This window comes from Eschrichtius robustus, chromosome 1 (genome assembly GCF_028021215.1).
Source record: "Eschrichtius robustus isolate mEscRob2 chromosome 1, mEscRob2.pri, whole genome shotgun sequence".
In the NCBI taxonomy this organism is placed as follows: Eukaryota; Metazoa; Chordata; class Mammalia; order Artiodactyla; family Eschrichtiidae; genus Eschrichtius; species Eschrichtius robustus.
In genome coordinates this window covers 53059478-53087021 of record NC_090824.1, presented here as the reverse complement: position 1 = coordinate 53087021, position 27544 = coordinate 53059478, and the positions used below count along the sequence as shown (strand labels likewise).

At 33.2% G+C, this 27544-nt stretch overlaps 1 protein-coding gene across 1 annotated transcript in view; it reads right to left on the bottom strand.

Moving 5' to 3' along the window:
• The window catches only part of MDGA2 (MAM domain containing glycosylphosphatidylinositol anchor 2), an 814342-nt gene that overhangs the window by 72524 nt on the left and 714274 nt on the right, over positions 1-27544 (bottom strand). The window contains exon 10 of the mRNA XM_068545716.1: positions 15603-15751. Within this exon, the coding sequence (XP_068401817.1) occupies positions 15603-15751 (149 nt within the window). The remainder of the gene's footprint in view (positions 1-15602; positions 15752-27544) is intronic.

Below are 27544 nucleotides of genomic sequence, written 5' to 3'. Positions count from 1 at the left end.
TGGTTTCAGTTTTTCACCACTGAGAACGATGTTGGCTGTGGGTGTGCCATATATGGCCTTTATTATGTTGAGGAAAGTTTCCTCTATGCCTACTTTCTGGAGGGTTTTTATCATAAATGGGTGTTGAATTCTGTCAAAAGCTTTTTTTGCATCTATTGAGATGATCATATGGTTTTTATCCTTCAATTTGTTAATATGGTGTATCACATTGATTGATTTGCGTATATTGAAGAATCCTTGCATCCCTGGGATAAATTCCACTTGATCATGGTGTATGATCCTTTTAATGTGCTGTTGGATTCTGTTTGCTAGTATTTTGTTGAGGATTTTTGCATCTATGTTCATTACGGATACTGGCCTGTAGTTTTCTTTCTTTGTGACATCTTTGTCTGGTTTTGGTATCAGGGTGATGATGGCCTCGTAGAATGAGTTTGGGAGTGTTCCTCCCTCTGCTATATTTTGGAAGAGTTTCAGAAGGATAGGTGTTAGTTCTCCTTTTTCATTTCTAATTCTGTTGATTTGAGTCTTCTCCCTTTTTTTCTTGATGAGTCCGGCTAATGGTTTATCAATTTTGTTTATCTTCTCAAAGAATCAGCTTTTAGTTTGGTTGATCTTTGCTATTGTTTCCTTCATTTCTTTTTCATTTATTTCTGATCTGATCTTTATGATTTCTTTCCTTCTTCTAACCTTGGGGTTTTTTTGTTCTTCTTTCTCTAATTGCTTTAGGTGCAAGGTTAGGTTGTTTATTCAAGATGCTTCCTGTTTCTTGAGGTAGGGTTGTATTGCTATAAACTTCCCTCTTAGAACTGCTTTTGCTGCATCCCATAGGTTTTGGGTCATTGTGTCTCCATTGTCATTTGTTTCTAGGTGTTTTTTGATTTCCCCTTTGATTTCTTCAGTGATCACTTCGTTATTAAGTAGTGTATTGTGTAGCCTCCATGTGTTTGTATTTTTTACAGATCTTTTCCTGTAATTGATATCTAGTCTCATAGCGTTGTGGTCGGAAAAGATACTTGATACAATTTCAATTTTCTTAAATTTACCAAGGCTTGATTTGTGACCCAAGATATGATCTATCCTGGAGAATGTTCCATGAGCACTTGAGAAAAATGTGTATTCTGTTGTTTTGGGGTGGAATGTCCTATAAATATCAATTAAGTCCATCTTGTTTAATGTATCAGTTAAAGCTTGCATTTCCTTATTTATTTTCATTTTGGATGATCTGTCCATTGGTGAAAGTGGGGTGTTAAAGTCCCCTACTATGATTGTGTTACTGTCGATTTTCCCTTTTATGGCTGTTAGCATTTGCCTTATGTATTGAGTCCACTATTTCTTGTAATAGAACTACTCTATTTTTCCAATAGACATTTGAAGATATAATGCCTGCAAAACTAAATATAAAAAATATACAGTTTACATATGCATTTAATTTCCTCTGATATACATATGTGTTGCTTTTATCTCTAAGCTCAATTTTCTGGCTCATATTTCTTTTTTTTTCCCTTAATTAATTAATTTATTATTTATTTTTGGGTGAGTTGGGTCTTCATTGTGCGCGGGCTTTCTCTAGTTGCAGCAAGTGGGGGCTACTCTTCGTTTTTGTTTGCGGGCTTCTAACTGAGGTGGCTTCTCTTGTTGCAGAGCACAGGCTCTAGGTGTGCAGGCTTCAGTAGTTGTGGCACACAGGCTCAGCACTTGTGGCTCACAGGCTCTAGAGCACAGGCTCAGTAGTTGTGGCGCATGGGCTTAATTGCTCTGTGGCATGTGGGATCTTCCCAGACCAGGGACTGAACCTGTGTCCCCTGCACTGGCAGGCGGATTCTTAACCACTGCACCACCAGGGAAGCCCCTGGCTCATATTTCTTGACTTCATTCATGTTTCTACTCAACATCAACTCCTAAGAAAGGGGTCCCTGACCACACTATTTCATATGGTATCGATTTCATTCTTTACTCCATAATCTTGCTTCATTTTATCCCAAAACATTTTTTTACTATCCAAAATCATAATAGCTGTTTATTTGTGGAAAGGATTTCTTCCTAAATCAAAAGGAAAGTTTCATAAGGTAAGGAGTTTTTCCTGAGTATATTGTTAGGGATGTTTCTGTCTTCTCATTAGCTCAGAGTGGGAGGCACATCTCTGTCCTCAGCTGTGGTCCCAATTTAAAGGCAACAGGAAGAGTTTCAGACAACTTCCTTGATATAATGTCCTACAAACAACCCCTACACATATCATCATACCACTGTTAGCAATAAAACCAGATACTAATAAAGCCACACATATCACCTAACCATTTATTGGTGATAAAACCAAAATGATCCTTAACATTTCTATTCCTGGTGCTTATTATAAAATATAAGGTAAAAATTCAGAGTACATAAACCTCATCCAGGATTTCAGAAACTAAAGGTTACCAAAATATATTCCATTTGCCATGGATAGAGCTGTTTTGAAGGGGGGAATAGCTAAGATTCTAGTTCTTGATTTCTTGGTATCATGTGTGCTGCCTTGGGCAGCTCTTTCCTTCTCAATTTTATCTTTTGTCACCTGTCTCTTAGCATCTTGATACTCTAACCCTGTATCTTTTTTTTTTTTTTTTTTGGTGGCGGCGCTATTTAGGCTCATTTTATACCAATTAAATAACTGTGATTTTTGGAATACAAACTAATTATTTAAATAAGTAAGGAAATACAGTTATGATTAAAGCATTAGGAGTCTCAACGCTTTTGAAAGTAGGACTTCTTGTCCCCACAGTAATGCCTCTTATAACCTCATTATGTTCCTCTTAGTTGTTAATTTGTTCCTATGCAGGTGATCTGTCTTGCAAATTGTCAATGGGTTTTTACACACTGACCAGTCAAAATATGTTCTCAAAATATATAGATTTAAACTGTATTCCAACTCAGATTTATTCTCTTATTCCTGAACATAATTAAGGATTATGAATGTAGTCACTGAATTTTTGGGTCATTTACTTTATTTCATTTAGTTTTTAAGAATAACTAAAATGGCAACTGAATGCAGGAGAAGTTTATTATTTTTTTATTTTAGCTAATGTACTTGATTATTCCAAATTATATTCCTTCTTTCTCCCAGACTGAACTATAAGTCCACTTCTTACGAACATGGTTTGATAACTGTCTCAAAATGATGAACATGTGGAAAAAGCAGATAAGCCTCTGTTACTTCTCAAGTTATCATGAGATTCTCTGAGTACAAAATGAATTTTAAAGATACCAGTTTTCCTTTATCTCTACTTTATGTGTTGCATAGCATTAATCATTTCTGATAATATTCTATTCATTTATTTTATTATTATTATATTATATTATTTTATTTTTATTTTTTGGTCTGCTCTCTACCAGAATACAAGGTCCATGAGATCATGGCCTTTTTCTGTCCTGTTTACTTCATATTCCATGTACATATAACAGTATGTAATATTTAATTACAAAATAAGAATTAACGTTAAGGCTTTGATGAATTACTTAGAGGAGCATGTGTCAGATTTTAGTGTTCTTTTACATAGATCATATGTATGCAAGGGCATTTATTTCATTCTTTATTTATTGACTCAGGCACTCAAAACACACAAGCCCCTTTGAGTTCTTTATACTTTCATTATTTGAAATAAATGGTACAACTTCATAAAAAAACTTTACTTTTTTTTTTAGTATTTTATAAGTAAACTTAAGAAGTAGATCTTTCTGAGGTTATATTTTCAGTATAAAATCAAATGGTATTATTAATATATTCAATCAAATACTGCTGGCCAGAAAGGTAGATCTGTGTAGTAATTTGAGCTCTTCATAAATATTTGGTTCTTTTATTCCTTGCAGTACATAAGGATAACACTTGTTTGCCCTGTTTAACCTCAGATCATGTCATAGGGCTTACTTTGGACAAGGAAATATGAACAGAAGTGACATGTGCTCCTTCCAGGAGGAGGATTTTAAAAGCTGGTGCATGTTTCAACATGGTCCCTTCCAAAAAACAATTGATATTGTAACAATTGTTTTGTATCGATATACAGTAGTACTTAACCTAGTAAACCAATATTTGTGGGACACTAGGACACCTAAGGAAAGGATAATACAAAAAATATAGAGGAGACAGTATAAAGGGAAAAAAAATTATATGTTAAGTGAAACTATTCTTATCAAAAATTCTTCTAGAGTTTGTTTGTTACATTTAGGACCTTTTATTGCAGCACCTTATAAAAACATATATGTTCAAATTAGATTCTTTAAGAAGCTGCTAATTAAATATAAGAAAACTTCCTATGAATTTTTTATTGTGTCATTTTGTTAAGACATGGATCTTTGAGAATAAATTTCAGCTTAGTGTCTTTAGAACACTAAAAAATGTTGCATAGATATATTGATACATTAAAGTTACTTTACATTATAACAGAAGCTTCCTTCACATTTTATGTTTTAAAATTTCATCATTTTACATTTCTTTGAAAATATTCCATTAAATATGTGCCTAATATTCATCTCAGTAACTTCATTTTTCTCTCAATATAAACAATAATATTCAAGAATATTTTATTAACATATAAAAATGAGAAAACCAATATTAACATGTTTTGACATAAGATCTTGTAAAGACAACAAGCACTTAAGCAGTGAACATTTTCTTCATCTCTGCCTTCTTGCTCCCTTTTTTCCCCAACCTACACTTAATCATCAAATCCTTCTGATTTTGCCACATAAATTTGTCTCCAATTACCAGTGTAGCAGCACTGATTCAGGTCATTATATTTCACTTGAAATAAAACAACAGCTTTTACTCTATGCTGTCCCTTATTTTGTACCATGATAGTGATTATTTGATTCCTCTGTTTTGGCTCTGTATGTGTCTTCCCACTTCTCTCAAGGTAAAGTCCAATTTCTTTGGACTAGTTCACATGGCCCTTCATGATCTCAGTCCCTCGTATCTCCACTTTGATCTCTTCCTTCTCTCCTGAACTATGATTCAGGAAAGGTCCAGATACACTGCATTATTTTCAGTTCTCCAAACGTTATCAAGCTGGCTTTGTATCCAGGCACTTGTTAATTTCATCCAAGTCCCTTGATCTGGGTAACTTCTCTTCACCCCTCTGGTATCAGTTTGCTAATACTTCTTCCATCAGCATTCCTCACCTCCCAAAGTCATCTTAGGTTCCCCTCCAATGTTTTCACATAATACCTTATATCCACACTTACTATAATACTTATCAAACTATATTGTAGTTTGATATCTGCTTGGTTGCCTATCTCCTTGTTTGTTTTAAACTCTCTGAAGACAAGAACTATCCTCTCACCCTCCCATCCTCACTCTTTTGGCAACTCAAATGCTTGACATAGTCTTTCATCTTTAATCTGAACTTAGTACATATTTTGTTGATTACATGAAATAATTCTTCTTTCTTATTAATGACTTATTTATAAATTGACATGAAATATAGAATATAGATTTAAGTATTGTTTTAAAATAAAGCCTAATCCCATTTTGTCTAATCTCATTTATTTAAGGCAAAGCAAATCCCTATTCTTGTATTGGCATTTATAATTTATAAACTTATTTTATTTGTCTGGAGAGGGAGCAGCAAGAGGTGAGTAGACATTACAGCCCTTCATGATAGAGCCCTGTGCCGCCTATCCAATCTCATCTCCAAAAAAACCCCATCTCTCTTTATATTCTAATAATTCATAGAATTACATCTAGTTTTATAGCAGTAAAGTATAAAAGTTAAGAGAGCTTTTAGAATTAGACAAAAAAGGTTAATAATTTAGTTCCCCAGTGACCTCTCTCTCTCTGTAGAGCATGGTTATACAGCTTAAATTCTGTAAGATTATTTCTGCATCTAAACAACAGTGATAATACCAATTTTACAGAATTTTTTGATATTTAATATTATACTTGAATATTTTCCTAATTTACATTTTTTTCTGAAACCAATTATTTTATTTTTTCATTCATCATTAAAAAATTTTAAAAAGATATTAATATCATACCATAATTGAACAGTTTATAAAATTTATAAAATTAAAAGTTGAGGAAAAGATACCCAGAAACAGAAAAGCCTTGTATAAAATATATACATGCATTGTTGGTGGAAAAGCAGATATATTCTCAAATATAGAAGAGATTAAAGGAATAAAAATATAATATTCAAATATGTCGACATAAGTTTATAAATATAGAAGTGTATAATTTAATTAAAATATGAATGGCAACTGACGTTAATACAAAAAGAGATAGAAAATTTCAACAGAAAATTACTACAAGAGAAATTAGGAAAAAAGGTAGAGTCTATCAGAAAAAGGAGGAGGAGGAGGAGGGGGGAGAAGGAGGAAACAGAAGAAAAATATAAAGATAAAGGCACATGGCTCAGATGGTATTCAGCTGAATTACACTTGCCAGACTCTAAGCCAGATGACTTGAGTTCAAATCCAGCTTAGTCTTTCACTTAATTCTATGATCTTGGATGAGTTACTTAACCCCATGGTTTCTTTAGCCTTAAGATAGAAATAACAATAGTATCTACCTCATTGTGTTGTTTTAAGAGTTAAACATGATGATATACGTAAAGCACCTAGAATAGTGTCAGACTGTATGGTATTGAGATATATATATATATACACACACACACACATCAAGGACAACTTAGCTATTAAAAATAGGTAATGCCTATGACATTCAAACGATTACTTTTACATTTCTACTCAACTTCTTGCTTCCATCTTTTCAGAAATGGTTTCCTTAATTTGAAGTACGCTAAAGCAACTTAAGCGCTTTGTGATATTTTGCATTTCTTGTTTGAACTTTTTAAAACAGAATAGAAACTTGGAAAAGCCAGCAATCTATAATCAAGCTATCATACAGCAGTAGTTATTGTATGTAACTTTATTAACATTTTCTTGAAATCTGTCATGTTCAACATTTATTATTCAAAGGTAAATATTGTTCCAGCTATTTTAGTTAAAATATTTTAACTGCTGAAAAGTAGTCAGGTTTTTGGTATAGAAATAGTGTAAAAATAAGTATGACTCCATATTTTAAAACAACTTAAGAAACTTAAAGAAATACAACTGAAAATGATAAAGCTAAACAAATAGTAATTTATATTTAGAAATGAAAAGAAGCAATAGGAAATAGTTATCAATTCAAGACAACTCTGACATTCATTCTTGAAATCTGAGGGAATGTTCACTGAGGAGTTGTGTTTTAATGTAGTCATGCTCCTTTGTAAAGCATTGAATTAGCCATCAGAATTACCAAATGCAAGTTTTAGTTTACACATACCACAATTAAGTAACTTTTAATATCTCATTAATAGGTTTCTTATTAAAAAAAAGCCCTTAGAAATATATACAAATGTAAGCCTAAGGAAATGTGTATCTCTTGCCCAGGAGAACTAAAGAAAATATGTGCAGTTGGGTTAGTTCTCAGTCCATGGTATAAATCTTGAAACTCAACAGTGGACTGAGAACAATATTTCAATAATCACTGGTTTTGGAAATGCATCAATCCAGGCATAACTAGAGGATGCACCTCCAGTTGGAACTTAATGGTTACCTATTGTAACAGTAAATTTCAAATCCATTCATTCCGCAAATGGTATTGAGCACCATATGCCAAGCTCTGTTCTTAAATCAGTAATTATAATACTGTTTTTCACATTGAGATCATATAGGAATGTTAGAATAAGGAAAAGCCAAAAGATGAAAATGGAATCTGATCTTAGTCTCTTCATTATAGTCTGAAAATATAAAACAGTGGTTCTCAAAGTGTGGTCCCAAACCAACATCACACAGGAAGTTGTTAAAAATACAAATTCTTGGGCCACACCCCAGACCCACTATACCAGACTCTGGGGGTCGGTCACAGCAACTGTTTTAACAAGCCCTATGGATGATTCTGATGCTCACTCAAATTTGAGAACCACTGATATAAGACAAAGAAAACTGTGTTAAGTTTATTAATAGATACAGAACATAAATAGATCATAAATCCATATACAAATTTGTACTCAAACAAGAAACTTGCATGGTGTTAAAGCCTAAAAAAAGAAAATGACTGTTAATCCCAACTCCATTTTTCATTTCAAGTTTTGATCATTTTTTTCCTGAAAAGTAGTTGAAAGAGTGACTATTTTCGGGCTTCCCTGGTGACGCAGTGGTTAAGAATCTGCCTGCCAATGCAGGGAACACGGGTTCGAGCCCTGGTCTGGGAAGATCCCACATTCCATGGAGCAACTAAGCCCGTGCGCCACAACTACTGAGCCTGCGCTCTAGAGCCCGCGAGCCACAGCTACTGAAGCCCGCGTGCCTAAGGCCTGTGCTCCACAACAAGAGAAGCCACTGCAATGAGAAGCCCGTGCACCGCAACGAAGAGTAGACCCCACTTGCCGCAACTAGAGAAAGCCCGCGCACAGCAATGAAGACCAAACGCAGGCAAAAAAAAAAAAAAAAAAAAACCATAAAAACCCCAAAAGTGACTGTTTTCCATTGAACTCTACACTCCCAGTCATTTAAGACACTGAATATATATATTGGTCTATTGGACAGTTTCTTTGACTGGATAAAGTCTTGGAATCCATAATAACCATGTATTTATAGGTTTATAGGTTGTAAAAGATACAGTTTAGACATTTAAAAATTGTTTTTTCATCCAAGGAAATATATCAGTCAGCCTTCTCTTCTTTATAAAATATTGATTCAAGTGGACAGCCAGGATAGGCTTAGGTAAATTTAATTAAATTTGTAATCAGTTGACCTTGGAATAATATTAAACCTATATACAATCTTTTTTTTCTTCCTATTTCCCTCTTAAAAAAGCAACACTGATTTGTCAGTGTCTGGTATTTTAAAAATTTAGGGCTTTTTAATCTTTAAAAATTTTGTTTACAGGTAGAAATACCTCCACCACCAACACACACACACTCACATATTCTTCCCTTAGTTTCCATGACATTGGCAGATTTTTCTACCTCTCAGTTCTTTCTTTTTCACTGGAACTTCTATCATTACTGTCTTCATACAGTACATTTATGTCTACATTTTTGCTAGCTTCGGTTCTCATGTCTAATCCTTCTGACCTATAAATTTACACATTCAAGGGGAAGTGTTCACTCAAATTCTAGTAACATGTTTCTAACTACGGTAACTTTTGTTTTATGTTCCTCTGTCAACTCAAATTTAACAAGACCAATTTGAAAACATGAGTATATTTGCAAACTTTGATTCAATATCTTATTTCTGGCAATAATTTAATACTTTTTCACTCCAAAAGTCTCTTTGAGGTTGCTCATTTTTCACTACATTCAGGGTCAAGAAAAAGGAAAATTCTAATTAATTTTCCTTAGCAGTATTACTACATACAATGAAATCTGTACAAAAGGCCACAGACTCAGAAAAACTCCTTAGAAAGTACTTGGAATTTTCCAAGACAAAATACCCTTATTTCACAAAGCCTTCTATATCAAAGGTCTGTAGGTCATCCAGGTCTTTCAAATTTACTGTGCTAATTCCTCCTAGTAGATACATTGTGATGTTAGTATTTATAGGAATAAAGGGAATATGTGCAGTGTCCTTCACTTGGAATATCGAGACAATGTCATTTTTTACCAACTGGCTTATGGCTTATTCCTTTTCTGAAGCCAAAAAGACCATTTACAAAATGGCTTCTCTACATTTCTCTATATCCCTTACTCTCTTCTTCATCTATATATTTGATAATTTCTTGAGCATTCACTAAAGAAATTGAAGTAAACAGAAGAGAACATAAGGTCACTATACTCTTAAAAACTGTTTCTCAAAATTAAATCAATATTCAAGTTCTGTCCATTTCAAAATTTTCTTAATTCATTTTTTCTTTCTCTCCCCCTTCACTACTCTAATTTAAATCTTACTCAAACTTACTTCAAACATGCCTAACTGTGGCCTTGCCTCTATTGTAATATCATTCAATGTACTATGTATGATATGATCAGATTAATCTATCTATAGATGTCATTTTACTCATGATTTAAGACTATAAAATCAATTCAGATGATCTGTCAATTCTCCACAGATTTCCCTGGACTTGGCATTAAATGCTCTTTGTCAAATGGTTCGCCAAACACCTCTCTCAATAAAATCTGTCCAATGGGCTTAAGTCAATTATGTATATTATTCTAATGTACATAATTCTAATATTATTATTATATTCTAATATTATTAGATTATCTAATAATATAATAATTATTATTCATAATAATAGAATATTCTATTCTATTCACTTCTATCTTATTCTACCATTTTCCTTCAGCATGTGTAGACTGTGCCATAGAAACTAATATTTCATACAAGATGCTAAAGCATAAAAAGCCATCTCTTCAAGTTTTTCTGCTTCTTCTATCAATGCATTAAATTAGGTATTAGCTGTATTAATAACCATAGTTACAATGCATACGGTCATTTATGTATACAATAAATTTATAAAATTTTAATTACTATGATATATTAAAACATTAACCCTTTAATAAACAATAATAAGCAATGAATTATTTAATAAAATAAAAAATATGTTTTAAATGGAAGGAGAAATAAACTCTAGCTCAATCATTATAGTAGCACATATGAAGACCAAAATAAAATTTATAATAAATTCATCCACTAATCAATTTTACCAAAAAGTGTATTTGTGATTAGTGATTTCTTAGTCATTATTAACAATAACTTTATATGAAGATAAACCTATAGAAACTAACAAGTCTCTACTTTGCTGATCATGTCACTTAACCACTATGTCACAGTACTAACTGCTCCCATTCATGTTCCTATGAAATTTTGGACATGCTCCTATTATAGCACTTTGTTAACAGGACATTGAGGACAATACTTTCTTAAAATCCTGGTATTCACTAGATGATTAATTTACTAAAAGTTTTGTTGACTGGGTAAGCATGTGGGTATGATAATTCTAAGCATTTTAATATATCAAGAGTTAAGAAGACAGGAACACGGTGAATTAAAATATTTTATTCAATAAAATATCCCACTTTCCAAAGATGACAGTCAAAAAGTCACATTCATTGTGCATGTCTTAGGCGGAGTATAAAAAGGAAACTGTATAAAAGTCTAAAATCCTTTATTATCAGAACCTATAGTGTGTATGTTAAATGGAGTCAAATGATGTTTGTGTTGTTTGGTATATTCAGATAATTTAGAAATAGTTTTGCTTGTTTCTTAATTCCTTTGATACTAAGGAAAGCAGACATTCAAATAACCTTTTTCTCTTTCCTGTTAAGCAACAAATGAAGCAAACAATTGGGAGGCTAGTAGCTGTCTAAGGAGATTAAACAACTGCTTTAGCTGAGCCTAAAAAGTACAACATAAGGACGTTAAGATTTTGAGAAAAGTTTTTTTCCACACTAATTTTTTAACTTCACATGAAATATCTGTTCTCTTTTTAAGTTTTTTAAAGCAGTGATTCCAGAATTACAGTGCTTTTTTATAGATCGACTGCAGCAACTTTTAAGAAAAGTGTATAAGCCAATACTCAAATTCTGAGACAATTTTCCTCATTATATTTAAATAAAGACCCTACAGTTTAACCAAAAGGATCAGCTAATTTTACCAGAATGGTGGGGGAATGCTGGGTTCAGTTTACCAACCCCATCCAGCCAGGGATTTAATAATATACTAGTGGTTTTATAATCTTACTTAATTTAAGAATAAGTAATAAAGTTTCTAACAGTTTGTGGATTAAAAACAAAGTCGGGCGCTTTACAATTGAATTTGCCATGAGTCTTAAAGGATCAAATTTGCTTCTCAGACTTCATCGGATCAGAAATGGGTTGTATACTTTAGGCCATGTTTGATATTAAAAGGGGAAGTACTTTTCATTAGATAATCTAGATAATTTATGGATAGAAGAAATTAGATATGCAGGCTCAAAATAAAAATATAGGGTAAAATAACGATTTTAAAATCATAACATATGTAACATAAATTAATAACCCCTTGAAGAAAACTTAGTCTCATAGTCAAAGACATAAATACTAATTATTAGAGAAGAAAATCCATTTTTAAAATTTATGTTGTTTAGGTTATATTCCTAACATAGTTTATTTAAACATCATCCAAGTTATGTTGGTTACATTCAAAAGCTCATAGATTCAAGATTCTAAGCCTGGGACATGAAAAAGGCCATATGCATGTCATATAAAATCTTCATTACAATGATCATCAGATCAGAATTCAAGAGTGATTATTTTAAATGCTGGTGTCTGGTTGTGTGTTAAAACAATGTTGATAACCAAATGTACATACCTGAGGAAGAAGGAATCTAAATTTTCTAAGTTAATATAGAAAAATAACCTTATTTTACTTAAAAACTTTGTGTCCTATTATTAAACAGGGGATATTCTTAAAGAATTATATCAATTTCATTGTATCTAGAATGCTTCTGCCCTATCATCCTCAATTTTGGTATGCAAGGAGATCTTCAAAAGAAATGATATCTATTGAGGCCATTTTGCATGTTAAGATTTTTCATGTAAGGGTTAAGTGTAGAGAATATGGGAGTGGGGAAAAGAGTAGTGTTTATACATGATCTTTCTGTTCCTACACCATATCTACGAACACTTCCTTTCCATTCATATTGGCAGAACAGCAGAAGGCCATTACTCTTTATTGAGACACCCACAAAAGATATATCAAAGTTTCTCTTCCATGGTAAGATGTAGTATCTGAGTAAAATTATCAATAAATAGAGTATTACAAAAAAAGCACTCTAGGAAAAAATAATACTTGTTTCTAAATATAAAAGAAAATTCTAGTAAAATAAATAATGCTAAGGCAAGTAAAGAGGTAGCTTCAGAAACTGTGTAAGAGAAAGGATTGTTTTCTGGACTATGGTTTATAACACTAGAAATATGTTGTCCTCTAGTGCATAGCATGAACCTCACAAACTTGGGAAGAATAGTGTTAGCAGCAGACTTATTGATCTGATCAGGAAGGCTTTAAAGTAAGACTCAAAGTGGAAGAGAAAAATGTGAATCAGTAAAATGGATATTATGGAGGACAGCAGGTTTGAAATAAAAATAAGACATAGTGAAAAAAATGTCTAGAAATTATTTTGTGAAAATCATGGCTTGGAATAATACTTAGGCCCAGGTTATACAGTGTACTAAATAAAACTGAAATAAAAATAGTAGACATGTTAAGCTCTTAAGATGCACTTAAAAAAACTGTTACACAACCCAGGCAGATGAGTGCAAGAATTGCCACAGATGTTTGTGCAGAGAGTGCCCTGCACAAGGGAACCTGGCCTATGGGATAAGTGGGGGACGTATCCCACTCCACACTTCGATTGCCTGACAGGTATCATTATCTTCAACTTCCCAGATAGGAGCCTAGGTTTGGTATGTTCAGAACCCTGTTCAAGGTTATATAGCTAAAAATGATAAGGCTAGATCGGCTAGAATAGGAAGCCAGATGTGTCAGGAATTCATAATTTTCGCAAAACACAGTAAGGGGAAATTTATACATATATATGCATGCATATATAATGTATTCTAAAGTAGCAGAGTAGGGGGAAATTACCTAACTAATTTGTTCACAAGGATGAACACAGACTGGGAAATGTGTGTCACTGCATATCAGGGAGTTATATACTAGTTTTATGATCAGGAAACATAAAGACAGGAATTTAGCGGAGATGCTCATATCAGGAAAGGAAAATCTAAGAGGAGAAACTGTCATTGGAAAATAGCATAGCAATCCTAGCAAAAGAAATTATAGAAGGTAGTGTATTAATAACTAGTACAAGATATGGATGAGAAGGAAGGGGTTTAATTAGGTGGATGCCTCTTAGGAGGAAGTCTAATTCTGCTAAGATCGCTCCAGTTGAGGGGGAGGACAGAGATGGTAATCATTCTGTTAAATTAGACTTATGGAGAAGGTGACTTAAATACATAATGGAGACTTTGGGAACGAAGGTTTAGAAGACTGTTAGCGTAAAAGAAAGGAATGATGAGTAGGGTTGGGTAAATTAATTTGGCAGATTAAAACACGCAGCCCTTCAGCATACAGGAAGCAAAGGGCAGTTACCCAGACACTCCAAAAAAATATAGCTGAGGAAGAAAGTGAGAAACTAAAGATGAAATTCTGACTCTATTGTTGCAAAAAAACCTATCACCAGAAAAAAGGAAAAGACACCTAAATAAAATGATTCAATTTTACAAATAGCAATTTGGTATTAGGTTCTTAGTTTTCTGAAAACATAGGTAATAAAAGATGAATGTGAATGACAAAATCATGTAGTAAGGACTTGGAAATGAATGTGAGGTGTCTAAAGTCAAGAATGTGCTAAGATGCTCCAAATATAAAAGATCTAAAAATATTAACTGTTTTGAGAAAAGAAAAAGAAAGGGATAAGCCCATAAACCGAGGGAGACTGCTGATCTTTCTTTTTTCTATCTTCTCTATCAAGGAAAATTATCATTAAATTAGAATGAGTACAACAAACAATTTTGATATGGATTTGGGATTTACTCAGATTTACTTAGGGACCAAAGTAAATGAGAGTAATAAAGAAAGTTTCCGAATGATCCACTCCTGTCTACCATGTCTGTGACCTGTGAATACTTAGACAAGAAGGATAAGAATATTCAACTTACAATGTATCTTAATTTTAATGATGTATCTTACATAGTCTTTTATTATAACTTTGTTAACAAGATTAAAAAATCATTGGTCTTACGATAGTAACACTGAGTGGACTGCTGATGGTCGACCAATCTTTCTCCAAGCAAATTCTGTCCTTTCTACTATCCAAACTCAAAATGCTATTGTGTGATTTAGCTAAGGAAGTGGAAAACATATTTTACAAATCTATAGATAATACAAAGATGTGAAAGAGAGCTAACAGCCTATGTGGTAATCAAATAAATCTTCAAAAACATTTTGTTATGCTGAAATACTCACTCCAGATAACCTACTATGTAACAGGAAATAATGTAAAGACCTACATTTAAATTTCAAAAATATCATTTATACCAACGAAGGATAACTGAGTTTAACAGTGGTTCATTTGAAAAAGCTATGATATTTTTACACAATCTATAATCTTCAGCTACCTTAGGAAAACATCATATTTCATTGTTTCTTCTCATTTTACCAAAACATTTCTATTCTACAGACACATTAAATTAGCTTTTAAAAATCCTATATATAGTTTGAACCTCTTAGAATAAAAATATGTAGAATTTCTAGCTTAGGAAACAAGACAAAGAATTATGCAGTATAGGTAAGTGTGAGAACATCTTAAATAAGTTTCTTTCACAGAAATTATACCATGTAATTTCTATAGAACATGTAATGATGAAGGATTTCAGAAAGCTCACTTTAATATGTCTCCTGTCATAGTGAAAAATGCATAAATTAATTTCAAAGATTTGTAAATAGTTTGGAACAGTTCTGGGTAAGGTTATATTATCTTTGATATAAAAAAATATATTTTGGAATTCATGCAAATTGATTAAAACTTTATAGCAACACATCATAGTAATAAGGTCTTCACAGAGGATCACACACACACATAAGAAGACAATTAAATTCCTCACCTGCCTAATACCCAACCGGTATGCAACGATCCGATCTACTGCATCAGGATTCATTTGAGTCCACTGTAGACTGTAGGAGTAAACACGGTGTCTGTTCTGCCACACAGGATTGTAGGTATCGTAATAGAATTCTGGAGCATAGGCCTTTCCTAAAAACAGAAAGAGTCCTTAAATTTAAATGACATGTTACAGTTAAACATACTTACTTATTCTTTACGCCCTTGTATTACTTTCTACTTCATGTTCCATAAGTAATTCTTGTATTTAAAAAGTCATGTGATTAAAAATCTAATCAATTTCTGGAGAATTTGAGAAGAGATGCAAGATTTCCTGGTTGGTTGTATAAGCAGTGTAAGAGGAAGAGAAGAATCAAGGATGACTGCAAGTTTTTTGGTCTAAGCAACCAAAAGAATGAAGTTTCCATCAACTGATATGTAAAGCTATGGGAGGATCAAATTTGGGGGGAGAAGATCAGGAAATTATTTTTGAACAATTTGAATGATCTAAATGGAGCCATTAAGTGGGATACACTTGACTAGAATTCAGGAGAGGCCAGGGTTGGAGATATAATCTTGCTAACCATAGGTGTATAGATAAGAGTCTAAATTTAAGCCGTGAGACTGATGAGATCACCAAGGGAGTGTGTGTGGATAGGGAGAAAGGCTAAGGTCTGACCACTGGGGCAATCCAAGGTTAAGAGATATGGAAGGAGATAACAAACCCCAAAAAGGCCTGAGACAGAACAACCAGTGAACAGGAGGAAAATTTAAAATGTGGCATCCTAGAAATCAAAAGAAGTATATCAGTGAGATAGGGGTATGGGATTAAGAGACACAAACTACTATGTATAAAATAAGCAACAAGGATATACTGTACAGCACAGGGAAATATACCATCATTTTATAATAACTTTAAATGGAATATAATCTATAAAAATATTGAATCATTATGTTGTACACCTGAGGCTAATATAGTATTGTAAATCAACTATACTTCCAGAAAAAAATAAAAAAATAAAAAAGAAGTATATCAGCAAGTAAATGATCAACTCTGTCAAAAAAAAATCAGTGAAGATGACAATTTGTGTTTATATTATCCATGTCTTTGGTCACTAAATTGAAATTAACTAAACAAAAACTTAACAACACAAGAACTTTGGTCAATAACAAAAAAGGCTTTTATTTAGATTTTAAGGATATGTGAGGTATACATAGGATATGTAACATACATAAACCATCTCAGTTTTTATCTTTTAATTGCCAAATAGAAAAATGCACAGACCATGGGAATTATATGTCCAACTTATTTTTTTAATTAATTAATTAATTTATTTTTGGCTGCATTGGGTCTTCATTGTTGTGTGCGGGCTTTCTCTAGTTGCGGTGAGCAGGGGCTACTATTCATGGTGGTGTGCGGGCTTCTCATTGTGGTGGCTTCTGTTGTTGCCGATCATGGGCTCTAGGCATGCAGGCTTCAGTAGTTGTGGTGCGTGGGCTCAGTTGTTGTGGCTCTTGGGCTCTAGAACACAAGCTCGGTAGTTGTGGCGCACGGGCTTAGTTGCTCCCAGGCATGTGGGATCTTCCTGGACCAGAGAATTGATCCTGTGCCCCCTGCACTGGCAGGCAGATTCTTAACCACTGCGCCACCAGGGAAGTCCCCCAACTTTTTGATATTCTGAAATATAGATTTTTTTCACACCATCTATTTTTTACCAATAATACATTTATTTATTACATCAATATTTAGTTAGAGCCTACTGAATGCCAAGTAGTGTTCTAGGCAATGAATGAGGAGGTATGTCCTCTGTTTTCCTGGAAATTGCTTACATTTTCTCCAACTTTTCAAATAGCTTTGCAATTTTTACTGGATTATGATTTAATAATTTGTACATTATTCAACAGATTTTTTAAAAAAATTAGATTAAATATTAAATGTCCTCCTGCGGTTTTCCTCCTGGGTTCCTGTATGCAGGAATATATCTTACCTGTTTTTTTTCTTTTTCTTCATCATTAGTCATCTATCATCTAGGGATTGCAGAAGAGTTGATTCGTAAGAATTTATAACAGATAGTTAAAGTATGAATGTTGAACACTAAGAATGAAAGTGATGGTCTCTATTACCCTGGTGAGGTTCACCAGGAAAAAATGTCAGATGAACTGAATTTAATTTTTGACAAATTTACTAGTAAAATTAAATACATTGAATTAAATATCTGAATTTCAGTAACATTTGGAAAATCTCCTACATCAACACTGTGTGCATTAAAAAATGTTATATGAATATTCATTCAGTTTTATTGAAAATGGATTATCAACTCTATACAAACAATCTTGCATAGAAGGAGGTCTCTGGAAAAGAGTCATCACATTCATTTTATTTCTTCTGTATCTTGTATGATATTTTTACTTATTACTAACTAAATGATAGCACAGATTCATGTTCACAACACTTAGCAAAATCTAGATGAGAGGAACACAATATACTGAATGAAGGAATCAATATCCAAAACATCATTGACAACTTGTATTTGAGACCAAATTTCCCAAACTGTTATTGAGGAGGTACATTTAGTAGTAGCCTAGATAAAGAGCCAGGGGTTTTGATTAAAAATAAGCATCCAAAACCTATAAATGAAGTAATGAGCTTTTTAAGTGAGAAATGTCAACTTAGAGTGTTTTCATTAGACATTAGTGTCTAGATTGAATTGAGGAGATAAGAGTCTCAGTGGTTGGTTTTTCATTTTGCTTATTGTAATTTTTTTTTTTTTTTGAGGGGCACAGGGCGAAGAGGGGCTTGCTTTTGTTTTTTAGCCAAGAGGAAAATACAAGGGGTATAAGATTTAGTTCTAAGTATCACTTTTTTCATAAAATGAATGATACATTCAAATAGAAATGAGAAGAGAATAAAGTCTGTTTAGCATGGAAAAGGAAAAAAAAATCTCTCAAAAACTGGCAAATGAAGTTTTCTGAGAGTTGAAACTCCATCACAGGCTAAATTTGAACAGATCTATGAAATAAGATGAATGCCAGTGAGTGGGTATTAAAGGATACATATTTTGACTTAGAAATGTTCTAGCAATCCTCTCTGAATACGGATGATTTTCCCTTCACTAGAGGTATTTAGTCAATACCTAACTGCCATTTAGCAGGGTCGAGATGGGTGACTGTCCACAAAATGGCCATTAAGGTAAGGCACAGTCTCAAATCTCTAGGGTGCTATGAAACATTTGCCTACTGTTTCTTGTATTATTTCAATTGTTTTAAGCACACTTATTTATAAATTCCATTTAATGTTTCTATTATCTATACTCTAATCCTGCTTTTTGTTGACTGCCAGAAGGGTAAACTAGCTGCATGTCATAAATGCAAATTGTCATAATACTAGAACTGATTGTTTATCTAAATAAATACTTTTCAGGTTATTGAAGCAGTTTGACACTGAAGTTAAAAAAAAAATTCTCATGACCTTGTGAATAACATGAATTTGTTTATCAAAATCTATTTTCAAGGTTGTGAAAAATTAAGCTACAATTTAACCCTCATTTGAATATTCTAAATAGATCTATTTTACTATAAAATTCTATCTTCATCTTTATTTTTTATTTTTTATTTTTTTAATTTATTTATTATTTATGGCTGTGTTGGGTCTTCGTTTCTGTGCGAGGGCTTTCTCTAGTTGCGGCAAGTGGGGGCCACTCTTCATCGCGGTGCACGGGCCTCTCATTATCGCGGCCTCTCTTGTTGCGGAGCACAGGCTCCAGACGCGCAGGCTCAGTAATTGTGGCTCACGGGCCTAGTTGCTCCGTGGCATATGGGATCTTCCCAGACCAGGGCTCGAACCCGTGTCCCCTGCATTGGCAGGCAGATTCTCAACCACTGCGCCACCAGGGAAGCCCTATCTTTATTTTTAATTACAGATTGTTACGAAGGCTTTTCAATGTATTTTTTGAAAATACTTAATTTTATTTGCATTGACATGTCTGCATTACATATGAGTGACATCGTATGTAATATTTTTTCATGAAACATTAGATTGGAAAAAGAAATAGAGATGACCAGTTCCAGTGTCTCATATGACAGATAAATTTTGGGACAGAATAGATATGGTGATGATATATGGATGTTGATATAAAGTTTTATTTTAGTTGAATAATTGTACCACCTTAGAATTAAAGATGAAAAAAGCTTTTTTAGCTGGTGCATAAATAGTATTGATTAGTAACAAATAATTACTGATAAGAAATGATTTTGTGTAGGTATAGTTAAATATAAATATGCTTGCTACGTCTCAGAGCATACTTTGTACTAAACCTCTTTTGGATAAACTTGATAAAGAAATGCTTTCTGACTTTGTTTGAGAAATCTATCTTAAAAGTGAAAAAAAAAAAAAACCCACAAATTTGTTCTCTGATTTCAGAGCCAATCATATTTAATATTTATACACTTGTTTTGTAAGAAGCACATAGTACACATAGTAATACTAAGGAAATGCCCTTATAATAATCTTAGGCTGTAACAACGAAACATGACATCTGCTGGTTCAACAGGGAAAGAATTCATAATTTTTCTTCTTTTTTATCCTTCAGACATTTTTTTTGTCCTTCTAGCAAGCACGCCAAAAAATTTTTTCATTCTCTTTTATAGTCTACTTTTATTTTTATGCAACATTGTTCGAATTTAAATCATTTTAAACTAACTGACCTAGAACTACATTTATTATCTAAATTAGCAGATAATTTTTAGATATGTATGATTATCTACAGATTTTGGATTTTAAAATATTCTTAAAATAGATATAGAGAAAAATTTAATTGTTCAAATTTAAAAATTTATATAAAAGTACATTTATTCCATTTTGCAAATAGCTTCTCAAAAGTGAGTAAATTGTTTTCAAAATATTATTTTATGCATAAACCTCAAAGTAAAAGACATATTAAGAATATATGACATGTCACTTTCCTAGTCTAAAAATGTTAGATTAAAGTATAACAAAAATCTTTCTTACATGCATTCCTAAGCTTGCAAGCAGAAAGGGAATTGTTTCTTAGAGGTCAAAAAACAAAGAACTGAAATCAGACACTGAATAGGAGCTTAGGGAGAAAAGGAGTGTTGCTGGTGTTTGTATCCTTGGGAGCTGGAATTTTAAGCCCACAGGAGATGAGGTTAATGGGCCAATTAAGATGAGATGTTAGAAATGAGGTACCACATAACAGCAAGATCAGTAAAAACAGCAATCTCAGTACTGTATAAATGAGTCAGTAAACTTTTCTCCTCCATATTGCGTTTCGCTTGCCTACATTCTAGTGAATCAGCTTGCCAGTGACTGAAAGTTCCTAAAACTCTAGTTTTATCCTCACACATTTTGACTCCTTAAACTGAAATGCTTTCTTGGTGTAATTTCTACCTGCTTATCAATTCTTACCTTTTCGTACCCAAATCACAACTACCCTTCCTTTCTTTAATTACTCTTTCTTCAATGATAAATATTTATACTACCATACTTAACGTTTAATTAGGAAAACACATTGTAATACTATACCTATATATCTGTACTCCTGAAAATATTTTCTGTATGATCATTTTTATTTTTCTGATTAGAGGCCCTTTCCCAGATTTAGACATAATGTAATTGGGGCCAACAGAGTGGACTGAACAATATAAAGCAACTATTGCCTTGTTGTTTTAGAATAATATTGATGTTTCAATTTTCACACACATACATTTTTAAAAAAAAAACAGAATTGTGGTATAATAGATACTATCTCTAAATAAAGCCAGTTTTAATTTAATTATAGCCATTAAATAAATTTAATGCTACTGACCGAGAACAACCTTCCCTAAGCATGCCTATGTTTTTAATATTAATCCATCAATATGATATTTAGGATGATTTTTGCAAAGAGAAAATAAAATGGGATAATTACTGTAAAACTGATAGAGCATTTACATGTTTTTATTTATGATTGTAGTTTAAAATATTATTTTGAGAGCTTTGATAAGGATATGCTAACATAAATACTGATATGCCAGGGAAGAAAAAGTTAAGAAACTCTGTAACTTGCTCCCTTTCTCCTCAAGGATGCCTAAGGTAATTGTGACTCTACCAGACCACCTTCTAAACCAGGCTTCAGCAAACTTTTTGTGTAAAGGGTCAGATAGTAAGTATTCTAAGGCTTTAAATTGTGATCATAAGATATCTGTCACAACTATTCAACTATGATATTATAGCTACTACTAATTCATGTAGTTCAAGATGATATAATTTGAGAGGGTAATATAATACAAATTCAAAATTCTTCTACTTATCCAATGAGTTCACATGTTAATAATATTCCAAATTTTATGGTTTTCAGAATTGGCCATGTCTCTCCAATTGTACGTACTCACAGCTGAAAATCTATATCTTTCATAAGTATTCAAACAACCCAAGGAATTTAAAAGTGTCCAAAATGAAAAGACTTAGAAGTTCAATATTCTCACATGTAGTAGCTACATGTTGACAAAGACTTTAATAAATTTTAAGAGAATTTAGTTTATCTCTCATAGACATTTGATTAAAAGAACCAATTATAGTTTGCAGATGTATACAAGCAATACTTAAAAAAAATTCTCTAGAGCAAATTGAAATAGATTTACTATATCATTAGTGTATTCACCCCCCAAAATGGTCAACTACTATATCATAGCCTTTTGGTATTCAATGTGTTATTCTCTGATATATCAACATCATTAAACAAAAAAAAAATTGTAAATAAAAATAATATTTAGAATAGAGATTTAATGAAGTATTTAAAACATCACAAATTTTAAAACCTTTAAAAGAAAACGTTGACTAAAATAAAGCACTCATTTCTCATGCTTAAATTATTCTATATAAGACCCTGTTTAATGACAAATACAAAATAGGATTCAGAATTATTCATAAAATCCTTATTATTACATCTTGCATCGTTTTGATACAGTGGTGGCTGTTAACATGCTGTACTAACTCCATGCACTGCCCGAATTATAATATTTGCCCCCTTTCTATGGTTATGTTAATTTATCTTTTAATAGATTATAAACACTTTGATGGCAGATACTTTTTTTTTTTTTTAAAGCTTTCCTTTTTTTTTTTTTTTTTTTAATATTCCATTGGCTGGATAGACCACACGTTTCTATTTTTTTTTTTTTTAATTTTATTTATTTATTTATTTATGGCTGTGTTGGGTCTTCGTTTCTGTGCGAGGGCTTTCTCTAGTTGTGGCAAGTGGGGGCCACTCTTCATCGCGGTGCGCGGGCCTCTCACTATTGCGGCCTCCCTTGTTGGGGAGCACAGGCTCCAGACGCGCAGGCTCAGTAATTGTGGCTCACGGGCCCATTTGCTCCGCGGCATGTGGGATCTTCCCAGACCAGGGCTCGAACCCGTGTCCCCTGTATTGGCAGGCAGATTCTCAACCACTGCGCCACCAGGGAAGCCCGGCAGATACATTTTTTTATATACTGTTCCCTCAGCTGAGGATACGAAGATAACCAATTGAACTAAAAAAATATCTCTACTGGTGCTTCCCTGGTGGCGCATTCAGAGAAAATGCCATATAGTAAGATTCTCATGAAACATCTTCATAAAATTCATACTATTTATTAAAATGTGTTAGCATGAAGTGTAAGAGTTATTAAGTAATTAAAATTACATAGATACCAATGCTTTTTTCCTAATTAACAAAAAAACATTAAAAGAAGTTACTTAAGACTTGTGTGCAAAACTAGCTTAGTCTTTCCACAGTTTGCTTCAATAAGTTCACTTGAATATAATATCCTATCATATAATTCAATTTTCCTTTACAGATACTTCCTAAATAATTAGATATTTAGAGTAAATATGTTTATAGAAATATCTACTCGGAAAATTATTTAACTATAATGAGTTCAAATTGTCTAAATTAAAATATCATTTTTACCTCATTTCTTGAAACATGAACACACGATCCAATTTTATACACTCTCCTAAAATCATCTTCATATATTAATAATTTAGCCTTTTCCTTAATCTCTAGGAAGGCAGAGGCCATTAAAATAAGACCAAAGAATATGGTCTCCAGGTGTATTTGCTAGGAAGTAGAAACTGAAAATGATGATCAGGCGCAAAGACTGTATGACTTACCAAGAATCCTGCCCTTGGTTATTAGGAAACAAATCACTCAGATTGCAATAGATAGGCAAGCAGGTAGGATTTTCAGAAGTAATATGGCTTGGTAATTCTTGCAAGAAAAGGATTCATTTTAACAAATCACTAAATGCTCAAGCCATGTATATCCATCTCAGTTGGAAGCTAATGTGATATGTTTCCCACTGTAAAAATTCTCCCCCAATTTAAGATACTTCTCAGAAGGGTGCATGATTTTATTTCAGTAGGGATCTACCATATAAAGTCAAGATTCTTTATTTAATAGAATAAAGAATTAATGAATATAGTATAGTCAGCAAATAATGATAGATTCATTTGTTCCTGTTAAGGACTCTATTAGGTTTTTTGGCTCTCAAAAATAATAGTTATTTTATGAAGTAGTTAGGTTAAAAAGATATCTCTGGAGATCCCAATGGATGAAAATATAAAATTTATTCTATTTAAATTATTTGACATAGTCTATATAAAATACCTATGATAGCACTGGGGAAATAATAAGTATTTAATAAACATTAATCTCACACTGTACCCTCTCCCATAAAGAAAAAAAAAAAGAAAAAAATGTAAAATAAAATTCTCTAGGAAGAGTTCCATAGTTTGGTTCCATTGTTACTGTTTAAAAGCACAGGAACTTGAAGCAATTTAAAAACTAAACTAGACAAATTTAAATGAGTTCTTATTTATTTTTTTAAAACTTCAATGAAGCACTATTTCAACACAATTGAGTCACCTCTGACCCCTTTTAGGCATCAGCCTAGAAAACAAAATATTTATGCAAAGTAGTTACTGGCTTACACACCAAATATATATGGTTGTCTTGGGTAATATAAAATAAATGCATGCACTTACCAGATAACATTTTAACTTAAATGAATAACCCTTTTACTCTAAAGCCCTGAATGTACTTTGCCAAAAATGATGTTAAATATGAATAATATGAGGGGTTTTTTTTCCAAAATAGGCTTAGATTAGGATCTGGCCCAAAAAATTTAAAAGATGATTTGGATTTGATGAAACAATTAGCTTTCACATTAGGCATGTAAATAGGAAACTGCTAAGGGTTTAGAGAAAGTTTAGAAATAAAAATTATAAATCCATTGATATTTTACTTGGAAATATCTAAGTAAGTGTTATGTGTATTGAAAACCACATGTTCTAAAGAAAAATAATCTGGAGAGCTCCTCTGGGAATAAAGATGGTTGACTTGAGAGAAAGAAGAAAAGGCAGCTCTTAAATTCTGTACTTCAATTATCCCCTTGTACAAAATAGAGTTGGCCCAAGGGCCTTTGCTCACTACTATTCTGTCAAGTATTTGAGACACCTACCAGAATTATATGTCTAGGATTGCTGTTAAAAGTTATTCTATTATAATTTACCACTACAACCATGGACTCATGAAGCAAGAAACATCTTGAGAGATGAAAACTGTATCTCAAATTTATATAGGAATTTACAGTTAAAAAGTACTTCTACAGGGCTTCCCTGGTGGTGCAGTGGTTGAGAATCTGCCTGCCAATGCAGGGGACACGGGTTCGATCCCTGGTCCGGGAAGATCCCACATGCCGTGGAGCGGCTGGGCCCGTGAGCCACAATTACTGAGCCTGCGCATCTGGAGCCTGTACTCCGCAACAGGAGAGGCCGCGATAGTGAGGCCCGCGCACCGCGATGAAGAGTGGCCCCCGCTTGCCACGACTGGAAAAAGCCCTCGCACAGAAACGAAGACCAAACACAGCTATAAATAAAAATAAATAAATAAATAATTGAAAAAAAAAAAAGTACTTCTACAAATATTAACTTATTTTAGTCTTCACAGAAGTTGGAAGGGCAAATATGCAGAGGGATATTACTTGGCTTGAACTGCAAATCTGGAAAGTTAATATGAATATCATAATTAATGAACTAATGCAGACTACTGTCCTTGTCTGGTCTGCAGATCATCCCTCAAAAAGATCCGAATGAATATTTTGTGAGAAGGAAGAGAGGTTACACCATTCACCTAAATATGCAAAGGAAGTTGGCTTTCAGACTGAGAGGGTCTGATCATCCCTACCTTCCTCAATGTATTTTATTTCAGGAATGTTAGGATAAAATGAAATTATTAGAAATCTCTCTTTTCAGAAATATTGCAGCAAATACTCCCAAGGCAGAATACAAAACTATTTTGCTTCATTTTATATTTTAGAAAAACATTTCATTAATACATGGTACATGTCAACTGTCAGTGGGTGAGGCAAGCACACACCAAACTTTCTTGTCATTGGTGAGGGAAGCCAAGGTCGGAGTAGCTATCTGGAGTACCACATTTGGCTATGTCACAATCATCGCTCTAGGCTGATTTTGTGATGCTCTTTTGCTATCCTTTCAAGAGTTATGCCATTTCTTTCATATATCACAACTATGCTTGTTAATGAGCCAACTCTATAATATGTATGTATGTGCTGGCATGGGAAGCACAGACAATTGAGGTTGCAGAAGAAATTCTATAGATCATTAAATTTCACAAAACAGAAGCAGATTCAGAAACAGAAAATGATTAAATATACATGGTGTCCAGTTCCTGGGCTAAGCACAAATCTATTTTGTAGCAAGTGCACTGTTTTATAAAAATAGTGAGTGCATCCCTGTTCTCTGACCATTTCCCCTCACCCGTCCTATACATCCCACGCCTAAGAAATGCTGCTAGAAAATCAAATCACTGAAGTAGCTAGCAACCATTTATTCATAAACTCAATTGCTAATTCTTATATGGCCCAGAAAGGAAACAGAAATGCTATATGCATTCCCCTCAAATATACATAGATACTTATGAGTCAAGATATGGAATAACCAAAATCTCTGCTTATTTACTAGGGCCCACATTTTTATAAGACTTCAAAACTTTTCCTTTCCTTTTTCTAGGAATCCTCAAAAGACGTCTCACATATAATTCAAAAGCCAGTCACTTTAGGCTTTCCTGCCCTTTCTTTCTCATTCCAGCTTCCATCAAAGGGACAGTCCGAGAAATTCTCCCTTGAGGTTGTGTACAGTGTGGGGAAATTTTATGTAAATCTGAATCATGTAAGAGAAACAGTATGTGAAAAACATACCAGTGTTCAAATTTGAAATAGAATATGCCCAAACAAGGGAAAAACCCCACAGACAATGCAATATTAGAGATTCAATTTATTTTTGTTCAGTTTGGATTTTTCTTTTCATATAGCATGTATATGTCTGTAGATATACAACTTCTCATAAAATTCTCATGAAATGCTTTCCTCTGGGGTCTTCCTCTTTGTAAGCCTGCTTGCAGTGTTTTACCTGTACACAGAAAATATTCTAATTGTGACATTAGGAGAAAGCTTAATCTATGGAATAAAACAGTTCTTTTTGGCTTAAAGAAGAATTGATGCTTGATCTCTCCTAGACAAAAATAAGATTATTAAAGGCACTTATGTGGTTAATTTTTGTTATTTGCCAGGCACCATGCTAACCACTTGCATACATTGTGTTTCTTAATATTCACAATCCCCTGCAAGATGAGAATATTCTTACCATTTTCCTTTTGTGAAAGATGAAAGTGAAGATTAGCGATCTTAAACAAATTGCCCTATAGTAAGCAACTGTGGAGTAACAAAGCTGCATTCTGAATCCGCATCCGAAACCCTTTTTATTCTAACACCCAATGTCTTTGGATAGGGTTGCTCTCTACCATGCATGACTGGCTGAAGGGGTGAGAAGGGCTGACATCCAGGCTCTGTTTCTGTTGCAACCACTTGTGCCCTGGTATGGGAGTTACA